Raw genomic sequence first — 20,695 nt, forward strand, 5'->3', positions numbered from 1 at the left:
AATTAATTGACTTAAATTTCCCAAGTTAAACTTAGGAAAGAAGACATTAATCACTAGAAGAGGCAAATAATGTCTTCCACATGCTAAGACACCAAGCAATTGTAGAAGATCTTCTGGTGTTGCTCACATCAACAGGTCTTAGCACTCACACCCATCGGCATTGCTCGACTGCTATAGCCATGTCATGTCCTGCCAGCGGCACCTGCTGCAGGCTTCCTGTTCTGTACCCGCGACACTGCCTGTAGAGTGCAAAAAGTAAAACCTCGGGCTTAAACCGGTGGAATTGCCCATGGTAAATGATGCGATCGAAGGGGCTTACCTGGTCTATAACGTTCATCATCTGATTTGGTCTAGGAGGTGTGAATGGGTCACCAAGTCATAAGTGTAAACACTTTAAAGTCTAAGTGATTGGTTGATCTCGTCTCCATGGTCGTGGAATGTATTGTTTACTCCGCTGCAGTTGTTGATCTGGTAAAACAATGTAATCTCTTTAAATAGACAAAGCTACAGTTTGATAAAAGGTTGGATACATTGTAAAAGGAGAGCAATGGTGTGACAGATTGAGTGTGTGATCATGTGTGTAAGATCTTGTGCAATTTGCAGAGCCAGTGTGTTAGCTGTGACAGAGCAAGAATAATGGTGTAAATCAATCGGGAGATGGGCTGAGATACCTGTGTGCATTGTCTCAGCAAATTTGTTTTTGAGCAAGTGGATCAGGCGTTGCTGAGTAAGGATGTGATGTCAATGTGTATAAAGGAGGTCATTTGAAGTGCTGCATGTGATCAAGTTCTGATGGAGTGTGCATAGATCAGTGAATGGACACCTGGATAGTGCGATGTTGTGTGGAGATCGTTGGCTGGAACAGAGCATGTGTGTTGGAATGCATGACAGAAGATTGATGGCTAAGCGTTAACAGAGAATTGCCGTGCGTGGATATCAGAGTTAAAGATGCCTGTAGCAGAGTTTTGACAGAGCATAGTGTTGAGGATTTGTGAGATAATAGAGTTGTGGTTGCAGGGACTGTCATGAGAAGAGTATGCTGGTGTACGGTTTCTACCAGTGTTTTTGCAGTGGCTTTTATTTGCATTGTCACTGCTGTATTACTGAGTTGATCATATTTTGATGTATGCCTATAAGCCCTGTAAAACTGATTGTGAGAGTATGCTGCTGATTGTTGTGTGTGAGTCAGAGTGATATTGATGGGGTTGTTTGAGGTTGATGAGCAGAGGATGTAATGGAGATCGACTGCTAGGGTTTAGTTGACGAGCATAGAGTGTTTGTGTCTAGTGTGAAAATAGGATGAAACATGGCCCACAGTGTTTAAGTTGTTTCAGGTGGATCCTTGTTTGAAAATGGATTATAGGTGGTCCACAAGAGTTTGAAGATTGGGGCATTTAGTGGGCAAGTAGTGGCTTCCTTTGGGTTGTGGCCTAAAAACTTTGGGAGTGGTGGCTTACCCCACCACTATTGGGGCATCTAGTGGGTAGTGGCATTGCTTACAGGTCTGCATAGTTGAAGGAGTGGTGGCTTCCATCTGGTGGTGGCCTGCAAATTTGAGGAAGTGGTGGTTTCCGTCAGGTAGTGGCCTGAGGCTAGTTGTTGCTTGCGTGTACCCCAAGTTGGGGCTTGCACACTGGTGGTGGCCAGTGATTTGATGTAAAAAGAAGATTTGAATAATAAAGAAGATGGAGCAGATGAAACAGATGGTGGCTTTTCTCCCGGAGGGGTTTCCACCTTATATCCTGTGTTCATGTGTATTTCTGTTCATTGTCGATGGTTGATGATGTTCATGTGTTGATGGTTTGCTGTCATGTTTATACGCTGCTCATGTATCTATGTATATGGATCTGATAATTGATTGATGAGCGGCTGGTTAACGAATGCATGATTCAGTGAATTGTAAAGAAAGGGCAAAGAGGTGTAAAAGTTGATCCATTGGCGCCTCACCACAACCCCCTCCCCCCTTTCAGTATTCTCAAGCCACCAATATATGGTTGGGTGGATTATTCTTTTTCTGCAGCCAGTTGATTAACAGTTTCCAGGCAGATAAGTACTGTAATTTTTTTAACGATGTGTTGAAGCTGCTGTTTTTGCTCCTGTATATGTGAATTATGTACTTGACAACTTGTACCCCTGAATTTAAAATGTTGGAAGTTAGCTTGGGCACATGAGACATTCTTGGCTATCTGGTATATATTGGTATGTGGATTTTATGCTGTTATAGGCTATAGCCATATATTGTAATGGAGAGGGCATAATTCTGCCTCTGTTATGTAATTAAATTTCCAGCCATGTCAGTTTGTTGTAAATGGCCTCTCGGGTACTTGAGAAGAGTAGAGTCACGAAAGAAATGTAATTTCCTTTTTTGGAAGTGTTGGTTATATCTACAGCTATAATTTTCATATCTCAGCTGTTATTATCCAATGTATGAATAGAAAATTTGTTTCGGATGCTTATATGGCTGATCATACTCATTGGATTAAAGTTAATTTATTATGGCCATTGTGTATTCTCCATTGCCGAGTTTTATTTGCCTATCAGTTCCATACTAAAATGTTGATGTCAGTTTAATTAGATGGCTGGGTACTTTCTGATATGCTGATCTGATGTTGTGGTTATAAATAGGGCATTCGAGACCTATATGCGTGCTTTCAGTTGTAACTTGGTTGGCCTGTTCTTGACTCTGCTCACGTGAAGCCTATTGTTCTAATTATGTTATCTGCTGCAAACATGAATGCAGTGCCGGGATTGATTGTGCAACTCTCTCTAATTAGAAAACATATGCAATTAGCTTAATGGTTTAGCTCAAATAGTTGAGTGCTGTGATTTTCATGGAGGTGGCCTTGGGGTCAGGTCCCTGGGTTAGCTGTCTATGTGATATTTATTGATATTGTGGATCTTACCTCGATGTCCCTGTGAGGTTAGGCACCAAAACTGCACCTGCTGGTTTACCTTGGATACCATCCTTGGAATGTGGGGGAGCATCTGGAGTTTCTTTTGGGTTTGAAGGGTTTTGTTTGGTTTTGATATGGTGAATAGTGCCTAGGTAGGTGCTACAACCATTCTTTAGTTTTCTGCCATGTGCTGCAGTTGTCATGCCTTTTCTTGAACTGAAAACTGGAAGAGCTGTCAGCAAGATTGTCACAATGGCATCACACAAGTGTCAACCTTGATGTCATCAAATGTCTCTTTTCCATGAAAATCGTTTTATAATCGATGTTTCAGAGATGATATGAGAATATACATCTTGTCTTGCAGACACTAACAGAGCTTGCATTCGCTGCCTCTTTCAAGCAAAGGAAAAAAGAGGCAGAACTTCCAAAATGTTTTCTCCCATCAACCCTGAAAACTAAACTGTTAGTTACCCTGTGGCTTGAAAGCCTCCAAAAAGTGTGTTTAACAGCACATTTCTTTTTATTGTAATTCAGTCTACTGCCCGAGCAGTAGATGTTATCAATTGTTACTATGGAGGCGCTGACTTTTTGATTAAAATTATGTAACTATTTATTTATCTTGCACTAACATTGGAAAGCTGCCAATGAAGTCCTCAGCCATGGAAATATTTTTTTTGATTTGCTTGTTAACTTTCAATCCAATTATTGAATTCAAATCATGCAGGTCTGGGAGCTGTCTGGAACACAGCAAAAGTGGAAGCTGGATCGATTGTTGCAATATTTGGTCTTGGTACAGTTGGTCTTGCGGTAAGACGTGTGTTGTAACCCACAAGACAAAAAGAGTTGATCTTAGCATATGGGTAAAAGGGTTGATTTTTGCCTCTAGTTATTGATTTTCAATGCTGCAGGTTGCAGAGGGTGCTAAAACAGCTGGTGCTTCACGTATAATTGGCATTGACATTGATTCCAATAAATTTGCAATGGGTAATGATGGAACTTATTTGACTCTTGAAAATATTAATGTGAGAATGGCTTTGCATCACCTATCTGTCGATTAATTGTTTAGGCCTTTTGCAATGGTGTAAGTTTCTTTGTAAGTTGTACATGAACATCTGAGACTTTTAATCCTCTTCGCAGCAAAGAATTTTGGAGTCACTGAGTTTGTGAATCCCAAAGATTTTGAGAAGCCTATACAACAGGTCTGTACATATTTTAGATGTGGTCCCTTGGGATGGCATGTTTGCGCAGCCTCTTATGATTTGCAATGCTAAATGCATTTATGTTTCTAAAGCATGTTGTTTTTTTTGTAAGGTGATCGTTGATATGACCGATGGGGGTGTTGATTACAGCTTTGAGTGTGTTGGAAATGTCAGTTTAATGCGAGCTGCCCTCGAGTGCTGTCATAAGGTGAATTTTTTATGTATATTTTAAGGTTTAGATAAATGCTTGGACAGTGAAACAATGCATTTGTCAGTAAAGGATGAGAGTACCGATTATGCTGTGGTATATTTGGTCATTTGGATACGTGACAAACTGAGGTTCATGTCCCGCAATTTGCAGCTTTCTTATGAGAGTAATGTTTTTGCAGGGTTGGGGGACATCTGTCATTGTTGGTGTTGCAGCTTCTGGACAAGAGATATCTACTAGGCCATTTCAGCTTGTTACAGGACGTGTGTGGAAGGGTACAGCTTTTGGTGGTTTCAAGAGCCGTTCTCAAGTACCTTGGCTTGTAGAGAAGTATATGAAAAAGGTTAGATCGAGATGATTGCGAGCTGCTTCCATATTTTCTTTATATATTTGTTTGCTTTAGCAATTTTTTATGGTGGAATAGGTGTTTTTGTTGTTATAATATATCAAATGTACTGGCGTGACAGAATAATTGAATTTTGTGTTTAAATTACAGGAAATTAAAGTGGACGAGTACATTACACATAATATGACTCTAGACCAAATAAATGAAGCATTCCATCTGATGCATGGTGGGCAATGCCTACGCGTTGTACTGAAGATGCACCCTGAGTTAGGAAATCTCTAAGTATAATCAATTTTAGATTGAAGTAACAGGTGCTTGCTTCCATGTTCATATTTCAGAGAGGCACATGTGACTCCAGTAGAGTTTTTGTAGTTGTGACGGTTCAGTTAAAACTGAATAATATGGTTAATTTGTGCATATAGTTGCCTCCTATTTACACAGTCAAAATTGGACATCTTTCCAAGCAAGTTTATCAAATGGCGGAAACATGTTTTACAGTTAATTAGTGTTCTAAAATATCTTTCTAGCACATGATTGTGTCTTCCGCTTTGTAAAATTGCATTTCCATATGTTCTCTACTCTATTAATTATAGGCCTTATTTTATATTCTCAGTACGTAAAACATCTAAGCGAGTTTCGATCATTGGTTATAGCAACAGAGCTTTCATAAACATTGTAATATCTTTGTCCTTGTGCAATGTCGCGTTTTGGAACACAAATAGTTAGTTAGATTCATATCTTGTAGCTAAAATATCTTAGTCGAAAATTTGTCTGTGTAGAAAGAGTATTTGTCAGTTAATATTGTAAGTCCGAAATATAACTGCTTCTAATGCAGAGACTTGAAACCGATTTATGCAACAAAATATTTGGACATCTAACAGCCTTAAATTATCATTGGAGGCGATCTATTTTTAATGATGCCCAAGCAATGCAAGCATAAATGAGGTAGACGAGGGTGCTTTTGAGTTATAACCTTTGTATTGTGTTGAATAAAAACGAGCACTCAAGTTCTTGCTTTTTAGCCGTAGAAGTTCCAAATAAAAATGGAAAGCAATTAACCAAAACGCCATCAAAACACAAAAAGTATGTCGATATTGAAATTGCATTGCAGACTCATCTCTGAGCACTTTCAAGTTGCTACTAGTTACCCACCAAAAGGGAATTCTGATCGCGTTGAACTCCTTAATGTATCATATTTATGCCAGATGGTTTCAAAAATGGTTTCAACTTCAGATCGTTACAATGATTGTCTTTAGTTTCTGTTCGTTTATGTTCTAATCCGGTTTGTGGAAAATTGAGGGTTGGATGACAATCAGATGGTTCATTTCGAATTAATGCATCTTAGTGCAAATCAACATGCCATGATAACTTGGAATAATTTATACAAGAATTAGTGAATAGAAATGCAAGGCAAGAGTTCTTATCATCATGCTTTCAAGACGTGATGCAAAATTACCTGAGAAAAGGGAGTGACATATTCAAACAACACAGTTGAAATTGGTCAGCTATTAATGCAGTAGCGGTTTGGCGTTAATGCAATGGCTTACCTTTGAAGTTTTAAATTTTCAATATATAGGTGTGATATTGTCCTCATTCTGGCTCAATTTTTCTTACTTGAATAATAAGATTATTTTAAATGAGAAATTTGCCCATTGATTGTGAAGTGTAACCTTTTGAGTTTGGAGGTTTTTAGTAGAACACTAGCTTGTTATTTTTTGAAAGAGTGATCAAATGGTCACAGATGCGTCTTGACTCCCAAAATCCTTTGGATACAGGGAACACGAGCCTGTCGTTTAATGAAAGAGCTGTCCAAGCGTGATGTTTGCATTGTACTGAACAGAAGATGAGCTTGCTATTTAAGAAAGAGTGGTCAAATTGTCACAGACGTCTCGACTCTCGAGACCATTTGGATCTGGGGAACACTTGCTTCCTGTTTAATGAAAGAGTGGTCAAATTCTCATAGGCACATCTCAATATCCTTTGGATCCAGTGCTTATCATTTGGATCTGAGAGCCAATTGGGGTGTTTGCGTTGTACTCACATTTAGTGGTTCTTCAATTTTATAGAAAGCACTTCCACTGTATTGCTATTTGATACACTAGAAGGATGAAATAGAGCATGCTTATGATGGGATTTGATATACCATTTAGTCTCCAAAGATTATGTGCATGTATCTGGTAAATATTCTTTGAATAGAAGGATGAAATAGAGCATGCTTATGATGTTATATGCCATCTAGTCTCCACAGATTGTATGCATGTATCTGGTAATGGTTATGGATATTTTTTGACATCAAGAATACTTATCGGGGATGAGTTTGTGGTCTAAAGATGGTATTTAATAATATTCTTTGAATGAATATGTTGATATATATTTAGTGAATAAATATGTTGATATAAATTTAGTGAAATTCTTTGAATGAATGTGTTTGTGTATAATATTGATTTAGGGTTTATTATTATTAATATAATAATAATATATGTTGTTTTATTATGTTCTTGAGTATAACCGAAAGAACAACCTTTTCTAATCCAATTATGTTATCGGATTATTTCCCATTATATTGGATTTCTTAATTTTGTTCATACGTCCCTTTGGTTTTAAGGAAGTTTGCAGTGTACGCTATAATATGACTCATAGATAAAGAATTTCGCAAGCCATTTTTTGCGCAACTGATATAGGCGGTTAATCCATTGCCCCTCATATTGATGATCACGAGATGAATGGCTTACGATGCGTAATTGTCATATGGTGAAACTTGTCACCGTTTCCACCACAGTGATTATTTTCATTTACGCTCTGATGTGCAACGATAACAGAGGTTGGTTTCTGGTTAAAATTCCATTAAGAACCCTTTTATATGCCATGTTAATGGTGTTTCTTAAAGTTGGTTTCTGGTTACAATTTCATTGAAGAACCCTTTTATATGCCATGTTAGTGTTGTTTCTTGAAGTCGGTTTCTTGATGCAATTTCATTAAAGAACCCTTTTATTTTCTTTTATATGCCATGTTAATGTTGTGTCTTGTATTCAGCGGTTAATGTTGTTTCTTGAAGTTGGTTTCTAGTTACAATTTCATTAAAGAACCCTTTTATATGCCATGTTAATGTTGTGTCTTGTATTCAGGGATGTTATAGGATGAGCTCGCTTTACAACAGCAACGGTATTACCAGTGATGGCATTAAGATCACTAGCAACACTGAGAACCCATTACATCAATATCGTTTTTTTTTCTAATAATGGCTAGCGTGAGAGTCAGTAGTTATTTTAGTAGTCAAAATGAATCTTGGACGGAGAACAAAACAACCCATCGTTTGCCAATGTTTTGATATGTTAATATCCATTTGAGAATGAGAAGCACAGAGATATATGATAGGTGTAAAGTTTTGATATGTTAATACCCATTTGAGAATGAGAACCACAGAGATATGATATATGTTAATATCCATTTGAAAATGAGAAGCACAGATATATGATATTCTAGGTGTAATGTGGGTACCCAAAGGGAATAACAATATTCACATATATTTATGTGTTGGGATGCATGGAGTTCATTTTATAACTTTTATATGATATATGTTAATATCCATTTGAAAATGAGAAGTACAGATATATGATATTCTAGGTGTAATGTGGGTACCCAAAGGGAATAACAATATTCACATAGATTTATGTGTTGTGATGCATGGAGTTCATTTTATAACGATATTCACATATATTTATGTGTATATTTATGTGTTGTGATGTATGGAGTTCATTTTATAACGATATTCACATATATTTATGTGTTGTGTTGTTATATATAGAGGTCATTTTATAACAATATTTAGATGTTTACGTGTTATGTACAGAGGTCATATTCTAGTAAATTAGGTTATGTTATGACCTAGTAAATAAGCTCAACGTTATAACATGAGAGCAATCAATGTAAGAAGGGTTATTAAAATGTCCCACATACTTGAAAGTTCCTTTTTTAAACCCTTTCCCTTTTAGAAAGGATTTTTTTTGGGTGCTCCATGAGACTATATGGAGAAGTAAAAGCAATATAATAGATGTATGGCAAGTGTATTGTAATTCTAACAAGCTAGCATTGCTTGCGGAATATTTTCTCTCTATAAAATAATATATTGTGTTCATGATTTTTTCAGTGTTCATGCTTGTGGTGTTTATTATTGTGTTCACTACTTTTTTTGTGTTCATGTTTGTGGTGTTTATTGTGTAAAATATGTATTTTTAGTTTCTATATTTAGATTAACTGATAAATTGAGAATATAATAGAAGAAAATGATTTTTTCCCAAATTGATCACAATGGAATAACATTAGAAAGATGATTGGAAGCAACATCAACATTTGTTTTCAATAAACAATAAAAGCAATATAATAGATGTATGGTAAGTGTATTGTAATTCTAACAAGCTAGTAGTGCTTGTGGAATATTTTCTCTTTATAAAATAATATATTGTGTTCACCACTTCTTCAGTGTTCATGCTTGTGGCGTTTATTATTGTGTTCTTCACCTTTTTTATGTTCATGTTTGTGGTGTTTATTGTGTAAAATATGTTTTTTTAGTTTCTATATTTAGATTAATTGATAAATTGAGAATATAATAGAAGAAAATGATTTTTTTCCCAAATTGATCACAATGAAATAACATTAGAAAGATGATTGGAAGCAACATCAACATTTGTTTTAAATAAACATTAAATGCTATTAAGTGTGTGTAAATGTTGATGTTCATTACCTCATTTTCTTTCCATGATATATGAGATGATTCATAGAAAATAAATAAGTTGTGACATGGTATTTTTAAGTTCCATAGAGGCATTGCAAACCCATTAATGTTTTGTTGTAATGTTGTAATGCAAGTGTCTTGTAAAGCCATGTAGAATCTCCTTAAAGCTATCAAGTGGTGACTCAATCTCACTTTGTGTAGGTGCATATTAGGAGGGATGTTGGAGACAGGTAAATGTAGGTGCATATTAGGAGGGATATTGGAGATATATTTACTTGGTCAAATTGAGACACTTGGACAATTTATCAGAGGCAACCTTTAAGAATCAAAAAGATATGAAAGTACATAACAAAGATGTGTCTATGAGGAGACATACGAGAGCTAAAGTACTTGGTGATTCCTTTTGATGGATACATTGATGCTAACATGCTTGGTGATTCCTCATCAATAGATGCATTGGCGCTAAAAATGATCTGATACATTGGCGCTAAAATGCTATTTGACTCCCCTGTACAAGTGCATTAAAACTAAAATACTTAGATGACTTTGTCAATGTGGTTGCACATTGGAATGTACAAGTCTAAAATTCAACACACAACAATGCAAGGATAGGATAAATATTGTTATGTGGAATCTTCATGATTGCGGACAAAGGTGAATTCCCTAGATCTGGTGGTATGATCTAGACAATAAAAGACAAAAAGCATGAAGTTTTACTTAGAGAAATTAGAGTATGGGAAAGAAGCCTCCCTGAAATCTTTAGTAACCTTTCCTTTCCTCCTCGCTTGTACGCTCCAATTGTAACTCCAAATGCTATAATTAGAACCTACACTCACTACTAAAACAAACAAATGATTCACAACATCCACGTCGCATAATCTAAAGTCTCTATTCAATTAATCAACATGACATTGAAATACATGAGTGCAAACATAACACAATAAATATAGGAAAACAAAATACTTTTTGTATTGACAAATATAGGATACAATAGGAAAAAAAAATACTTTTTGTATTGACAAATATAGGAGATAATTTACAGCCATAAATAATAGCTGACTTTGATAATAGGAAAAAAAAATACTTTTTGTATTGACAAATATAGGAGATAGTTTACAACCATAAATAATAGCGGACATTAACCTTAATTTGTCCTTCCTTGTCACAAAACACACCTTAACATTAACCTTAATACATGAATATGGTGACTCCTTTATGCTTAAAACAACAACATAAGAGCGTTATCAATCTCCAAAAGCCAATCCAGACCTTATGGGAGGCAATAAATTTATAGGAGTATGGTAGTTTAAGAATTCTTATCCAATTACCAATCTAGGTTTGAGATTCACTTAAGAGGGGAAGATGAAGACAAGGGATAAGAGATAAGGTTTCCAAGATAGGATTCAAGCTCTCTATCCATGGTAAATGGTTAAAACTACTTTGGAAGATTATGAAAAAGGAAGCTTCATAATTTTTTTATTTTTTTTATTTTTCCCGAATTTTTAGAATTAGCACACTTATAGAAGGGGAAACATGTGTTGACTAACGTAGGTGGATAAACATGCAACATGCACTGAACGCAAGTGACTAAGGAAGCAAGGTGTGTTGGGGCTAAAAACAATGTTTTTGAGCAATTTGTCTTAAAAACTCCGACTTTTTGGAGAGGTCATGCTTAGGGCTTTGTGAAGGGATGATGATAAAGTGTTCATGGATATTGATTGATTCGGTTTTCAGGCCTATTGACCAGATGTGACAAAATGGACTATAATAGATTGCCCCCTAAAGTACAAAGTCAGAAGTGACAGCTAATGACTGAAGTGCTTTACCTTGTGGCAAGTTTGTATCAAGAACTACTCGAGATCATCATCTGTTACAATACATATTATCATCATAATATCATTATTGAGGGAGGCATACCCATACTTAGCATATAAGTCAATATTACATGTACAATGATAAAAAAGTCTCGTCCACTGATGACAAAGTGTGGACCTATGGTTGGATAACTATCTGAATGATCATAGCCATCATACTTTGTAATCTTGTAGTAATCCTGAAATCTTAGCCCGGATGGATGGAACTAGATGTGGGGTCTTCTATCTCGTTCACTCGATCGCTTGAGGTACGAGTCTAACCATGCGAATAAATGAGTTGGGGTCGAACACGACATACACCATGTGATTACCGACCAATGATTTTAGCCGTTAACAAACGTGAGAGAAACCACTGATGATGTTAATGGCTCTCAAGGAACCATAGTACAATCTGTATGGTGTGAATGAATGAGTTGAAGTCGAACACCCACACAAAATTTTCCGGTCAAAGCACAATAATGAAAACCTCTCGCCGAGAGCGAGGAAACTTGCCATTGGTGTATGCAAGCCCCAAGGTAGCAAAAGGGTTTTGTAAGTCAACTTCATGGATAATGAGCTAATGTCGACAGAAAGTGACCCATTGCAGGAGGGCTTTGATGTATCCCCCATCAACGACACAAAACAGGGATTAAGATTTGACACAAAATGATGTTGACATGGAATTGGTTCAGGAACGATAGACATGAATGAAGGCTTAAGAGTATCGTAATAGATATCAACTGAAGGAGACTTTTTTTGAACAAATTAATAAATAGTTTATGGAGTAGGCAGCTTTGACCCAAAACTGAATGCAGAGGCTTTGATATGGTGTGATGAACCAAAGAGGCAAGAAAATTTCCCAACCCAATAGTTATGAAGATGAAGTGAAAGAATGTCATGTTCAAGAGCGATTCACTGCCATTAGTAGGTGCAGTACCCTGTTTCCCCAATTTCCTTGACCATTTCTGGGCAATTCCTCTTTATTTTTGACAATCTTGAGGAGGATAACATATGCTTGATCTGTAAGTTCATCCTTTAGATGAATCCCTCTTAGTATCATTTACAAACCCTGAGAAGGAGTGGTTCGATCCTGTCATGTTCAATGAGTCCATCGTTGTTTGATGATTTGATGAGTCCAGCAAAAGTGTAACTCGACTCCTTTTTCATGTTTAGAGAGTTTGAAAAAGAGGCAAAAAAGAAAACTCCAAAGGCTTCTTTTCGTAAAATTATTTTTTTGAGCCCGAAAAGGTGGAAAACTATACTCAGGGGAACCTCTTAGCCATGTTTGACTAAGGTATTTTTTTTTGTAAGTAGTCTATCTCAGTCCAGAAAAGGGTTAAACTTATACTGAGTAGAAGTCTTTTCATTTACTTTAACGAGTTTGAAAAGACAAGTGCTCGACAATCTTTTCACGTTTAGGGAGTTTGAAAAGCGCTGAAAGAGGACTCCAGTGGGTTTTTTTTCCGTGAGTTTATAGAGCCCCAAAAAACAATAAAACTATAAAGTATGCTCCAATGTCAAGATGACCTATTTCAACTCAAAAATGTCATTAAATCCTTCAAACAATTGTTAACCTGCTCAGAATACGATCAAAGGATTAAAAAATTAGGTCAAAAAAATAAAATATAATAAAAATGACCATAAATAGGTGAAAAGTAACTTCATTTTTACCATTTTCATTTGACCTCTTGGTGAGTGAGCTTTGAGTGCTTTTGCCCCTGAATTTCAGTAGTTGATTGCGGTCAATCTGGTGGAACATTTCGAGTGTTGTCAGTTCCATGTAGGAGATCTTACTTTTCTCTTTCTTTTCACAGTTTCCATTTTTGATTTCACGCAAAATTTATTGAGTTTTGAGTGCTTTTAGGCTTTAACACTACGCCCTAGCTCCAACGCACCCTCTCAATGTTGAAAGGTGTGTTGGGCTAGGAATATTTGCACTGGAAAGAGTGCTTCAATGCACCTCCTAGAGAGGGGAGGGTGTGTTGCAGCACTCTATCCTCCTTTTGTGGGGTGCGCTGGGCGCATTTCAGAAAGGGGATTTGTGTTTTTCACCCAAATTTTGCTAAATTTTTTGCATGGGATTTGTTCTAAGGATTCTTCTTGTTGCATCGCAGGTATCCATTGGAACAAAAATGGCTTTGATTTTGCGAGAAAGAGAACATGAGACCCATGACATGGATGCCGCCAATGACCCAACAACTATTCGAGCTTTGAAAAATTGTGGACTTCTCAAGTTCTTTTGGCTTCTTGGCGTGAGAACTTAGCTAGAATTATTGGAGTACCTAGTCAGAGCATGGGACGTTCAGGTACAATGCTTCAAGCTTGGAGCACATATGCTCAGCATACAGGTGGAATATATTTATTTCTTGACAGGTTTATCAAGGAGGGGAGCTCTTGTTTCATTGTTTGGTTCGAGAAGGGGCAGTGACGCTATCAAAGACTACATTGTTGCACACTGCCAACCAACAAAATATGGGAAAATCAAGATTCAGGATTTGGTCTGTTTGCCTCTCAGGACAATCCTTTTTATCATGGTTAGATTGCCTGGAAATGCTACTTTGCATTTGGCCAACAGGTCCCAAATGCAATATGCATTAGAATATATAGAACCAACAATGTTCAATTGGAGTGAGGGTGTGTTAGCGAATATGAAGGAACAACTTAATGAAACAAAGGATGGAAGATTGAAACACTTTGGATATGGTTCCATCTTGATATCATTCACCTTAGAGAGGATTCCATTACTCCATCCTTAGCATATTTGTCTTGACCTTCCGGGTCCCATAGCTCCACGAATGAGGTGATGGGTAGAACTCATGTCTCGACATGTACGTCCTTCTTCCATGAGTTTCACATATGTTTTCTTTCGATGGCTACGTATGCAGCTCATTATGATCGAAGACTACCCATATGATGAAATGGAATTTCATGGAGACCTAGAGCTCGTGCTACTTGAAGACGGGTAATGGGGTGACATAGGTAAAACAAAATGAATTTGATTGTTTTATTTTTCAATTTTTTTTGTTAGTTTTCATGTATCCAAGACTAACTATTAAATTTACATGTAGAAGTTGGACCTGTTCGACCAGTGAGTTCCTCTTATCTTTAACGTTTGGGAGAACCAATACATCCACAAATTGCAGCTCATTATGATCGAAGACTACCCATATGCCAAAATGGACTTTCGCGGAGACCTAGATCTCGTGCTACCTAAAGACGAGTAATGGGGTGACATAGGTAAAACAAAATGATTTTGAATGTTTTTATTTTTTATTTTTAGGTTTTACATTTTTTTGTTATTTTTCATGTATCCAAGACTAACTATTAAATTTACATGCAAAAGTTGGAATTGTTCGACCAGTGAGTTCCTCTTATCTTTAACATTTGGGAGAACCAATACATGCACAGATTAGAGCATAGATAGCTGTAGGGGCATGAGAAGAGATGCAAGATCTCAACGTAGTTGAGACTCTCATAAAGTTTGAGTGTCACGTTGAGGGATTAACCCAAAGCATACCAAAGGCCAGGGTCAACCAAATTCCTATGAGACTGTAGTGTTACACCATTGGAGTGCCTAAGCCTATAACACATAACATTATTACTCTCACAATTTGATCTGAAAATGAAGATCTTAGATTAATTTTAAGGTATTACAGACTCATGTGCATGGATTTGCCTATATGACTTAGTGCAACGGATTGATAAGATTGCAAATAATATAGACAATTGAGTAGTTAGAGAAACATAATAGACAAACACACATAACACAACAAGTTTAATATGGATTTCACCCAAAAATCTTGGGCTATGTCTCCTGGTCCAGCTTTCAGTGGTGACCTCTCTATTATGTCTTTCAAGAGCTGAGTTTTACAAAATGTGAGCTCAAATTGAGTCTCAATACACACATACAAAACAACAAGAGTTTGCTTGAATCCCTCAAGCCTCTCCGAGTACACAGACTCTTTCTTTCACTCTCTGTCTCTGTTTTCTCTCTGTCTCAATACTGCCTGTCCTGTCTCTGTAATTCTATGGCTTTAAAGCCAATCGACGCTGTCTGTTCATTTCCACTTCTCGGGCTCTCTAGCTCCCGGCCTCTGTCCGCTCAAATCCCCCTCTGAGCATTAAACAATCATTTTTTAGCTTCTTCAGGGAAGGTGGCGACCTATTCTGTAATGGAAGAGACTATCGTTGCGTTGAAAAGCCTAAAAATAGCGTTCTCGGCTTCCACAGGAAAATACATAGAAATGCTGCAAAAATCTGCCAAACTGCCGTTTATCGGATTTCAAAAATCATTAACTCCACCCTAGACTCCTATCGGGTCCACCTGTAATTGTTATCGCAAGTCCCCTTTGCCGTGGTTCCCTTTGTATTTGTAAAAATACATTAAAAACACTGAAAATCTGACGAAGGGCTTTATGGCAGACTTCAAATAATTATGCAGCGGCATTTACAAACCCTTTCGGGTTTGGTTTCATTGCATCTGCACATTCCTTTCGTATTTCGTTTATTTAACGAAAACGCAAAAATACATAGAAAAATGCCGTTTTTCGGATCTCAAAATATGTTAAATATCATCTATAACCCCATTGGGTCCGGCTATCGCAACTCATATTTATATCGGCCCCGCTCCATTGTATTACTCTAGTGCGATATTGCGATGCGATTGATCGCAATCGCATATTGCATAGACCCCGGGCCGTTTGTAAGCACTCCTTTGTAATCTACTGATTGCAATATTGCGAGTTAACTTGGGCCATCAATCTGCGTGCTTGATCGATGGTCCATGTTGACCCACGTTGATCGCTATCGCATATTTCATATGGTAGCCTCCGATAGCCTCCACCTGCCACTGCCGATGGCGATATGCCGATTGGATCTGGACTGTTGATTAGCCAGATCCGACGGCTCGTGTGCGTCATTCCTTTGACCTCCGATATGCCTGTTTTCCAGTGTTTCTTCATGTTTTTCGCTCCCGATAGTGTTTTCCGCCTTTTGTAAAGTTTTTCCTTATGTGATAGTTTTTTGATTTTAAAGACTCAGAGGGTGTTTTGGATCACGCCTTTTCGATGAAAAAGCTTTTGGACCACCTAATGTTGGTTTTTAAGCATCGATTAAGTGAGGATACAACTTCCTCACTTGTCCAATTTCTATCCATCGTGCACTGCTTGGTTTTGAACCTTTGAGTCCGATTCTGAGGTACTCAACATCCCCTCTGCGCGTAGTTCTCACCTTCCTGTCCAGAACTATATCTTCCTGCAACTCACTGAGATATTCAGGCAATAGATCATCAATAGAAGGCAACTGACTTTGCTCTTCAGGATCTTCAATCAATGAAGGTTCAAACAGTCTCAAGTTCTCTGCATTAACTACTGAATAGATATGCATGTAAGCTGGAAAATCAAGGCAAAAAGCGTTTTCACCAATTTTCTCAAGTATCTTGAAAGGCCCATACCTTATTGGTTTCAGCTTCTTACCTTCACTTTGCATTCTGTCTTGCTGATATACAACTAGACTTGATCACCAACTTGGAAGCTATGCTCAATTCGATGCTTGTCATGCCTTGCCTTATACTTGGCCTGGCTTCTTTCTAGCAGTCTTTGTACTACTTGGTGAATTTCTTGAATTTGTTTAATGAACTTGGTTGCTTTGTCCACATCACTGTGTCCATCAACTGCTATGTCTTTTCCAAAGACAAAATCCAAGGGAGACTTTGGTGTAAAACCAAAACAAGTCTCAAAAGGAGATCTCTGTGTAGAAGAGTGCTTAGCACGGTTGTAATCATGTTGCACATAACACAAATGTTTATCCCAAAGCTTGGGATGCTTGCTGCAATAACCTTTGAGCAACTAGATCATTTTCCTGTTGACTACCTCTGTTTGACCATCTGTTTGTGGATGAAAGGTTGTTCTCTTCTTCAGTCTGGCGTCCATCAATTCCCACAGACTTGACCAAAACTTCCCAACAAATTGGGAATCTCGATCAGATACAATGGAAGTGGGTAACCCAAAATGAACCCATACATGTTGAAAGAACAACTTCGCTGTTTGTTCAGTTGTAATCTGCTTGTTACAAGGTATGAAAATACACATTTTGCTGAATGTGTCCACAATAACATATAAATAGTCATGACCTTTTCTAGATTTTGGCAATCCCCCAACAAAGTCCATGGAAACACTTTCCCAAATGATACAAGAGTTGGTGCTTAACATAATAATCCAATTCTTCTACTTGTTTGCCATGACATAAAGTTGCGTATACATCTTTAAAATCTATATCTTGAGCATATTGTTCAATGTAGCTTTCATGCATTACTGAGTTATGCTTAAGTATAGTATATGCATTTATGATTGGTCTGGATAACATATCTGCAACCTTATTATGTATGCCCTTCTTATATCTGATGACAAGATGAAATCGCTGTAGAAAACCCATCCACCTATAGTGTCTTGATTGCTGCAATTTAGTTTGCGAGTGCAAATATTGAAGTGGTTGATGGTCTGTATGGATGATTGTCTCTTTGCCCATTAAGTAATGTTTCCACTTTTTTACACTCTGTACTAATGCATACAATTCTTTATCATATGTGAGATAATTAACTACTGCAGAATTAAATGTCTTAGAATGATAGCATATGGGTTTACCGTGTTGCATCAAAACTGCTCCCATGGCATAGTCACTGGCCTCTGTTTCAATCTCAAATGGATGTTGAAGATCTGACAGTGCTAGTACTGGTGCTGTACTAATTTTTTTTTTAAGGTGTCGAAGGCTTTCTGCTGTTTGCCTCCCCACTAAAACACCTTGTTCAATCCTGTTAAATCATGTAAGGAGCTGCAATCAAGGAAAAGTTAGCAATAAATTTCTCCAATATTATGCTGCTCCTAGGAAGCTCCTAACTTCTGTAGCAGATTTGGGTTTAGGCCAGTTCACAATGACTTCAACCTTAGAGGGATTTATCTTCAATTCACCACCCCCTACAATATGACCCAAATAATTTAAAGATGTTTTTCCAAATTCACATTTTGATAACTTCACATAGAGATTTTCTCTTTTCAAAACATCTAAAGTCTGATTTACATGCTACAAATGTTCTTCCCATGTTTTACTGAAAACAAGAATGTCATCTAAATATACAATTACAAAATCATCAATAAAAGGTTTGAGTACATCATTCATAACTCTCGTGAAAGTGGCAGGAGCATTAGTTAAGCTAAAAGGCATAACCAACCATTCATACAACCTTTGCTTTGTTTTGAAAGCAGTCTTCCATGCATCTTGTTCTGCTACTCTGACCTAATGATAACCACTACGCAAGTTCAACTTGGAAAAGTAAAGTACTTCCTTCAGTTGATCTAATAGATCATCAATGCGAGGAAGAGGCTAACGATTCTTGATCGTTATTTTATTCAGTGCTCTGTAATCAATGCACATCCTCCACGAACCATCTTTCTTTTTCACCAACACGATTGGAGATCCGCATGGTGATGTGCTTGGTCTTATGAACCCTTTCTCGAGTAGCTCCTGTACCTGCTTCTTGATCTCTGCATTCTCTAAAACGGATAACCTATACATTCTGATGTTAGGAAATGGAGCATCTTGCTGCAAATGAATATCATGTACTATTTCCCTTTTGGGTGGCAGACCTTTAGGTTCTTGGAATCAGATATCATATTCTGGAACAACTTTTTCTAAATCAACTTTCTGTTTAGCATCACAGCGCTCAAATATATTGGTTTTATTAGGGTGATTTTCCTTTACAACCAATAGTAAAAATTGCTTGCATGAATTTACAGTTATTTTCATCTGCCCTGAGTTTATGAGAGAGTAATTATTTTTGAGTTTATGAGCTCTTACAATATGCGCTATTCCATCTTTAGTGAGTTGATACTTATTTTTAGCTCTATAGAAAATGGCTTTTCTATAATACAAGTAAGGACTTCCTAAAACAACACCACATATATCCAAGGGAATTATATCTAACTCAACCTCATCTACAAAGGTTGACCCAATAGAAAACCTAAGTTTACATTGTCTGTCACTTGTAGCTTTTCTCACATACCCAACCTAATGGATATGGCTTCTTGTGAGGTGTGGTTAGTAATCCCAACTTCTTTACAATTGCTTTAGAAATCAAGTTTACTTGTGATCCACTATCAAATAAAGTATCAACCTTTTGATGCTTGGAAATGACTCTAATATGAAAAAGCTCATGTCTTTTCCTTTCATTTTCTTCATTATCAATAGATTGTGCATAATTAATAGTAGATGCTTCAGAATTTTTACCTTTTATACCTGTGGCTGTGGCTATCGTTTCATCACCTAATTCTGACCCCAAATCTTTCTGAATAGCAGCAACAATGTTTTTCTTCTTGCCATCGAACTTCTTGGGTTTCAACTCTGGATGCAAAGACCAACAATGTGCATCATCATGTCCATCCTTCTTGCAATGAGTACATGAAGGTTTGTCTTTTTGTACAACGTTTGCCTCCCTCTCTTTCCATTTCTACTTCTTCTTTTCCTTGTTCTTGCTTGCAGTGTGTATTGATGATCCCCCAATCTCTGGGTTCACATTCTTGCCTCTAGCCTCTAGATGTGTAGCCTGAAATGATACATCATCTAGGCTAATGGAGTTAAACATGAGAATGGTGTGCCTCAAATAGCTATGCAAACCACCTATATACTTCAACAAAGTTTCAGGTGAGTCTAGAGAAATGCCTAGAGTTAAAGCTCTTTTTCTAAATTCTTGGGCATAACTTTGTACACTTTGCCCCTTTAATTGGTGAAGAGTTTGCCAACTCATCATTGCTTGCTGCATATAAGCTAGTGGATAGAATTGTTTTTTAATGGCAGAAACAAATTCACTCCAGGTAGAAATAATTTTACCATGCTTCTTCAAATCAGCTTGTGTCTTGCCTTCCCACCACACTAGGGCAGTTCCTCCAAGGCGAAGGCTAGCCAGCTGAATCTTTCTCCTTTCTGAATTAATGCTCTGCACCCTGCAATATACATCAATTTGTCTAATCCAGTTATCTAGCTTTTTTGCATTTAATTCTCCATCATAAATTGGCAAATCAAATTTTACATCTAATTTAATCAAATAAGTCTTCTTCTTTTTCTTATCAGGGCTAGGAGATGAGGATGATGAAGGAGATGGTGGAGGAGATGATGGAGGAGGCTTTTCCCCTTTCCCTTTTCCCTCTGGAGGGGCATCTAGAGAAGGTTCCTCAGCTCCTTTGTCTTGTTTGGGTGTTGAGGTGCTTTCACCTCGACCCTTCTTAAATTCCCGATACATCTCTTCCACCATGGCCCTCATGGCCATAAAACTGTCCATGAACTGAGATTCTGATTCCATATGAGTTTCTTCTGCCATTCTCCTCCTAGGATAGACTCTTCCAATTTCTGGGTTGGCCTCAACAAGTTCTCCTTTTCCCAGTTTGAGCTTTGACCTAGTTAGCATTCAAAAAAA

The 20,695-nt window shown here is 37.3% G+C and overlaps 1 protein-coding gene across 1 annotated transcript in view; it reads left to right on the forward strand.

Moving 5' to 3' along the window:
- LOC149236085 (alcohol dehydrogenase class-3) overlaps window positions 1-5,149 on the forward strand; it is a 52,343-nt gene extending 47,194 nt beyond the window's left edge. The window contains exons 5-10 of the mRNA XM_089372310.1: window positions 3,619-3,701; window positions 3,803-3,878; window positions 4,032-4,093; window positions 4,206-4,301; window positions 4,483-4,644; window positions 4,798-5,149. Of these exons, the coding sequence (XP_089228436.1) occupies window positions 3,619-3,701; window positions 3,803-3,878; window positions 4,032-4,093; window positions 4,206-4,301; window positions 4,483-4,644; window positions 4,798-4,929 (611 nt within the window). The 3' untranslated portion in view covers window positions 4,930-5,149. The remainder of the gene's footprint in view (window positions 1-3,618; window positions 3,702-3,802; window positions 3,879-4,031; window positions 4,094-4,205; window positions 4,302-4,482; window positions 4,645-4,797) is intronic.
- The last annotated feature ends 15,546 nt before the right edge of the window (window positions 5,150-20,695 follow it).

The sequence above is a fragment of the Pinus tabuliformis genome, chromosome 8, assembly GCF_031772625.1.
Source record: "Pinus tabuliformis cultivar Carrire ecotype Pingquan chromosome 8, CPIR1, whole genome shotgun sequence".
In the NCBI taxonomy this organism is placed as follows: domain Eukaryota; kingdom Viridiplantae; phylum Streptophyta; class Pinopsida; order Pinales; family Pinaceae; genus Pinus; species Pinus tabuliformis.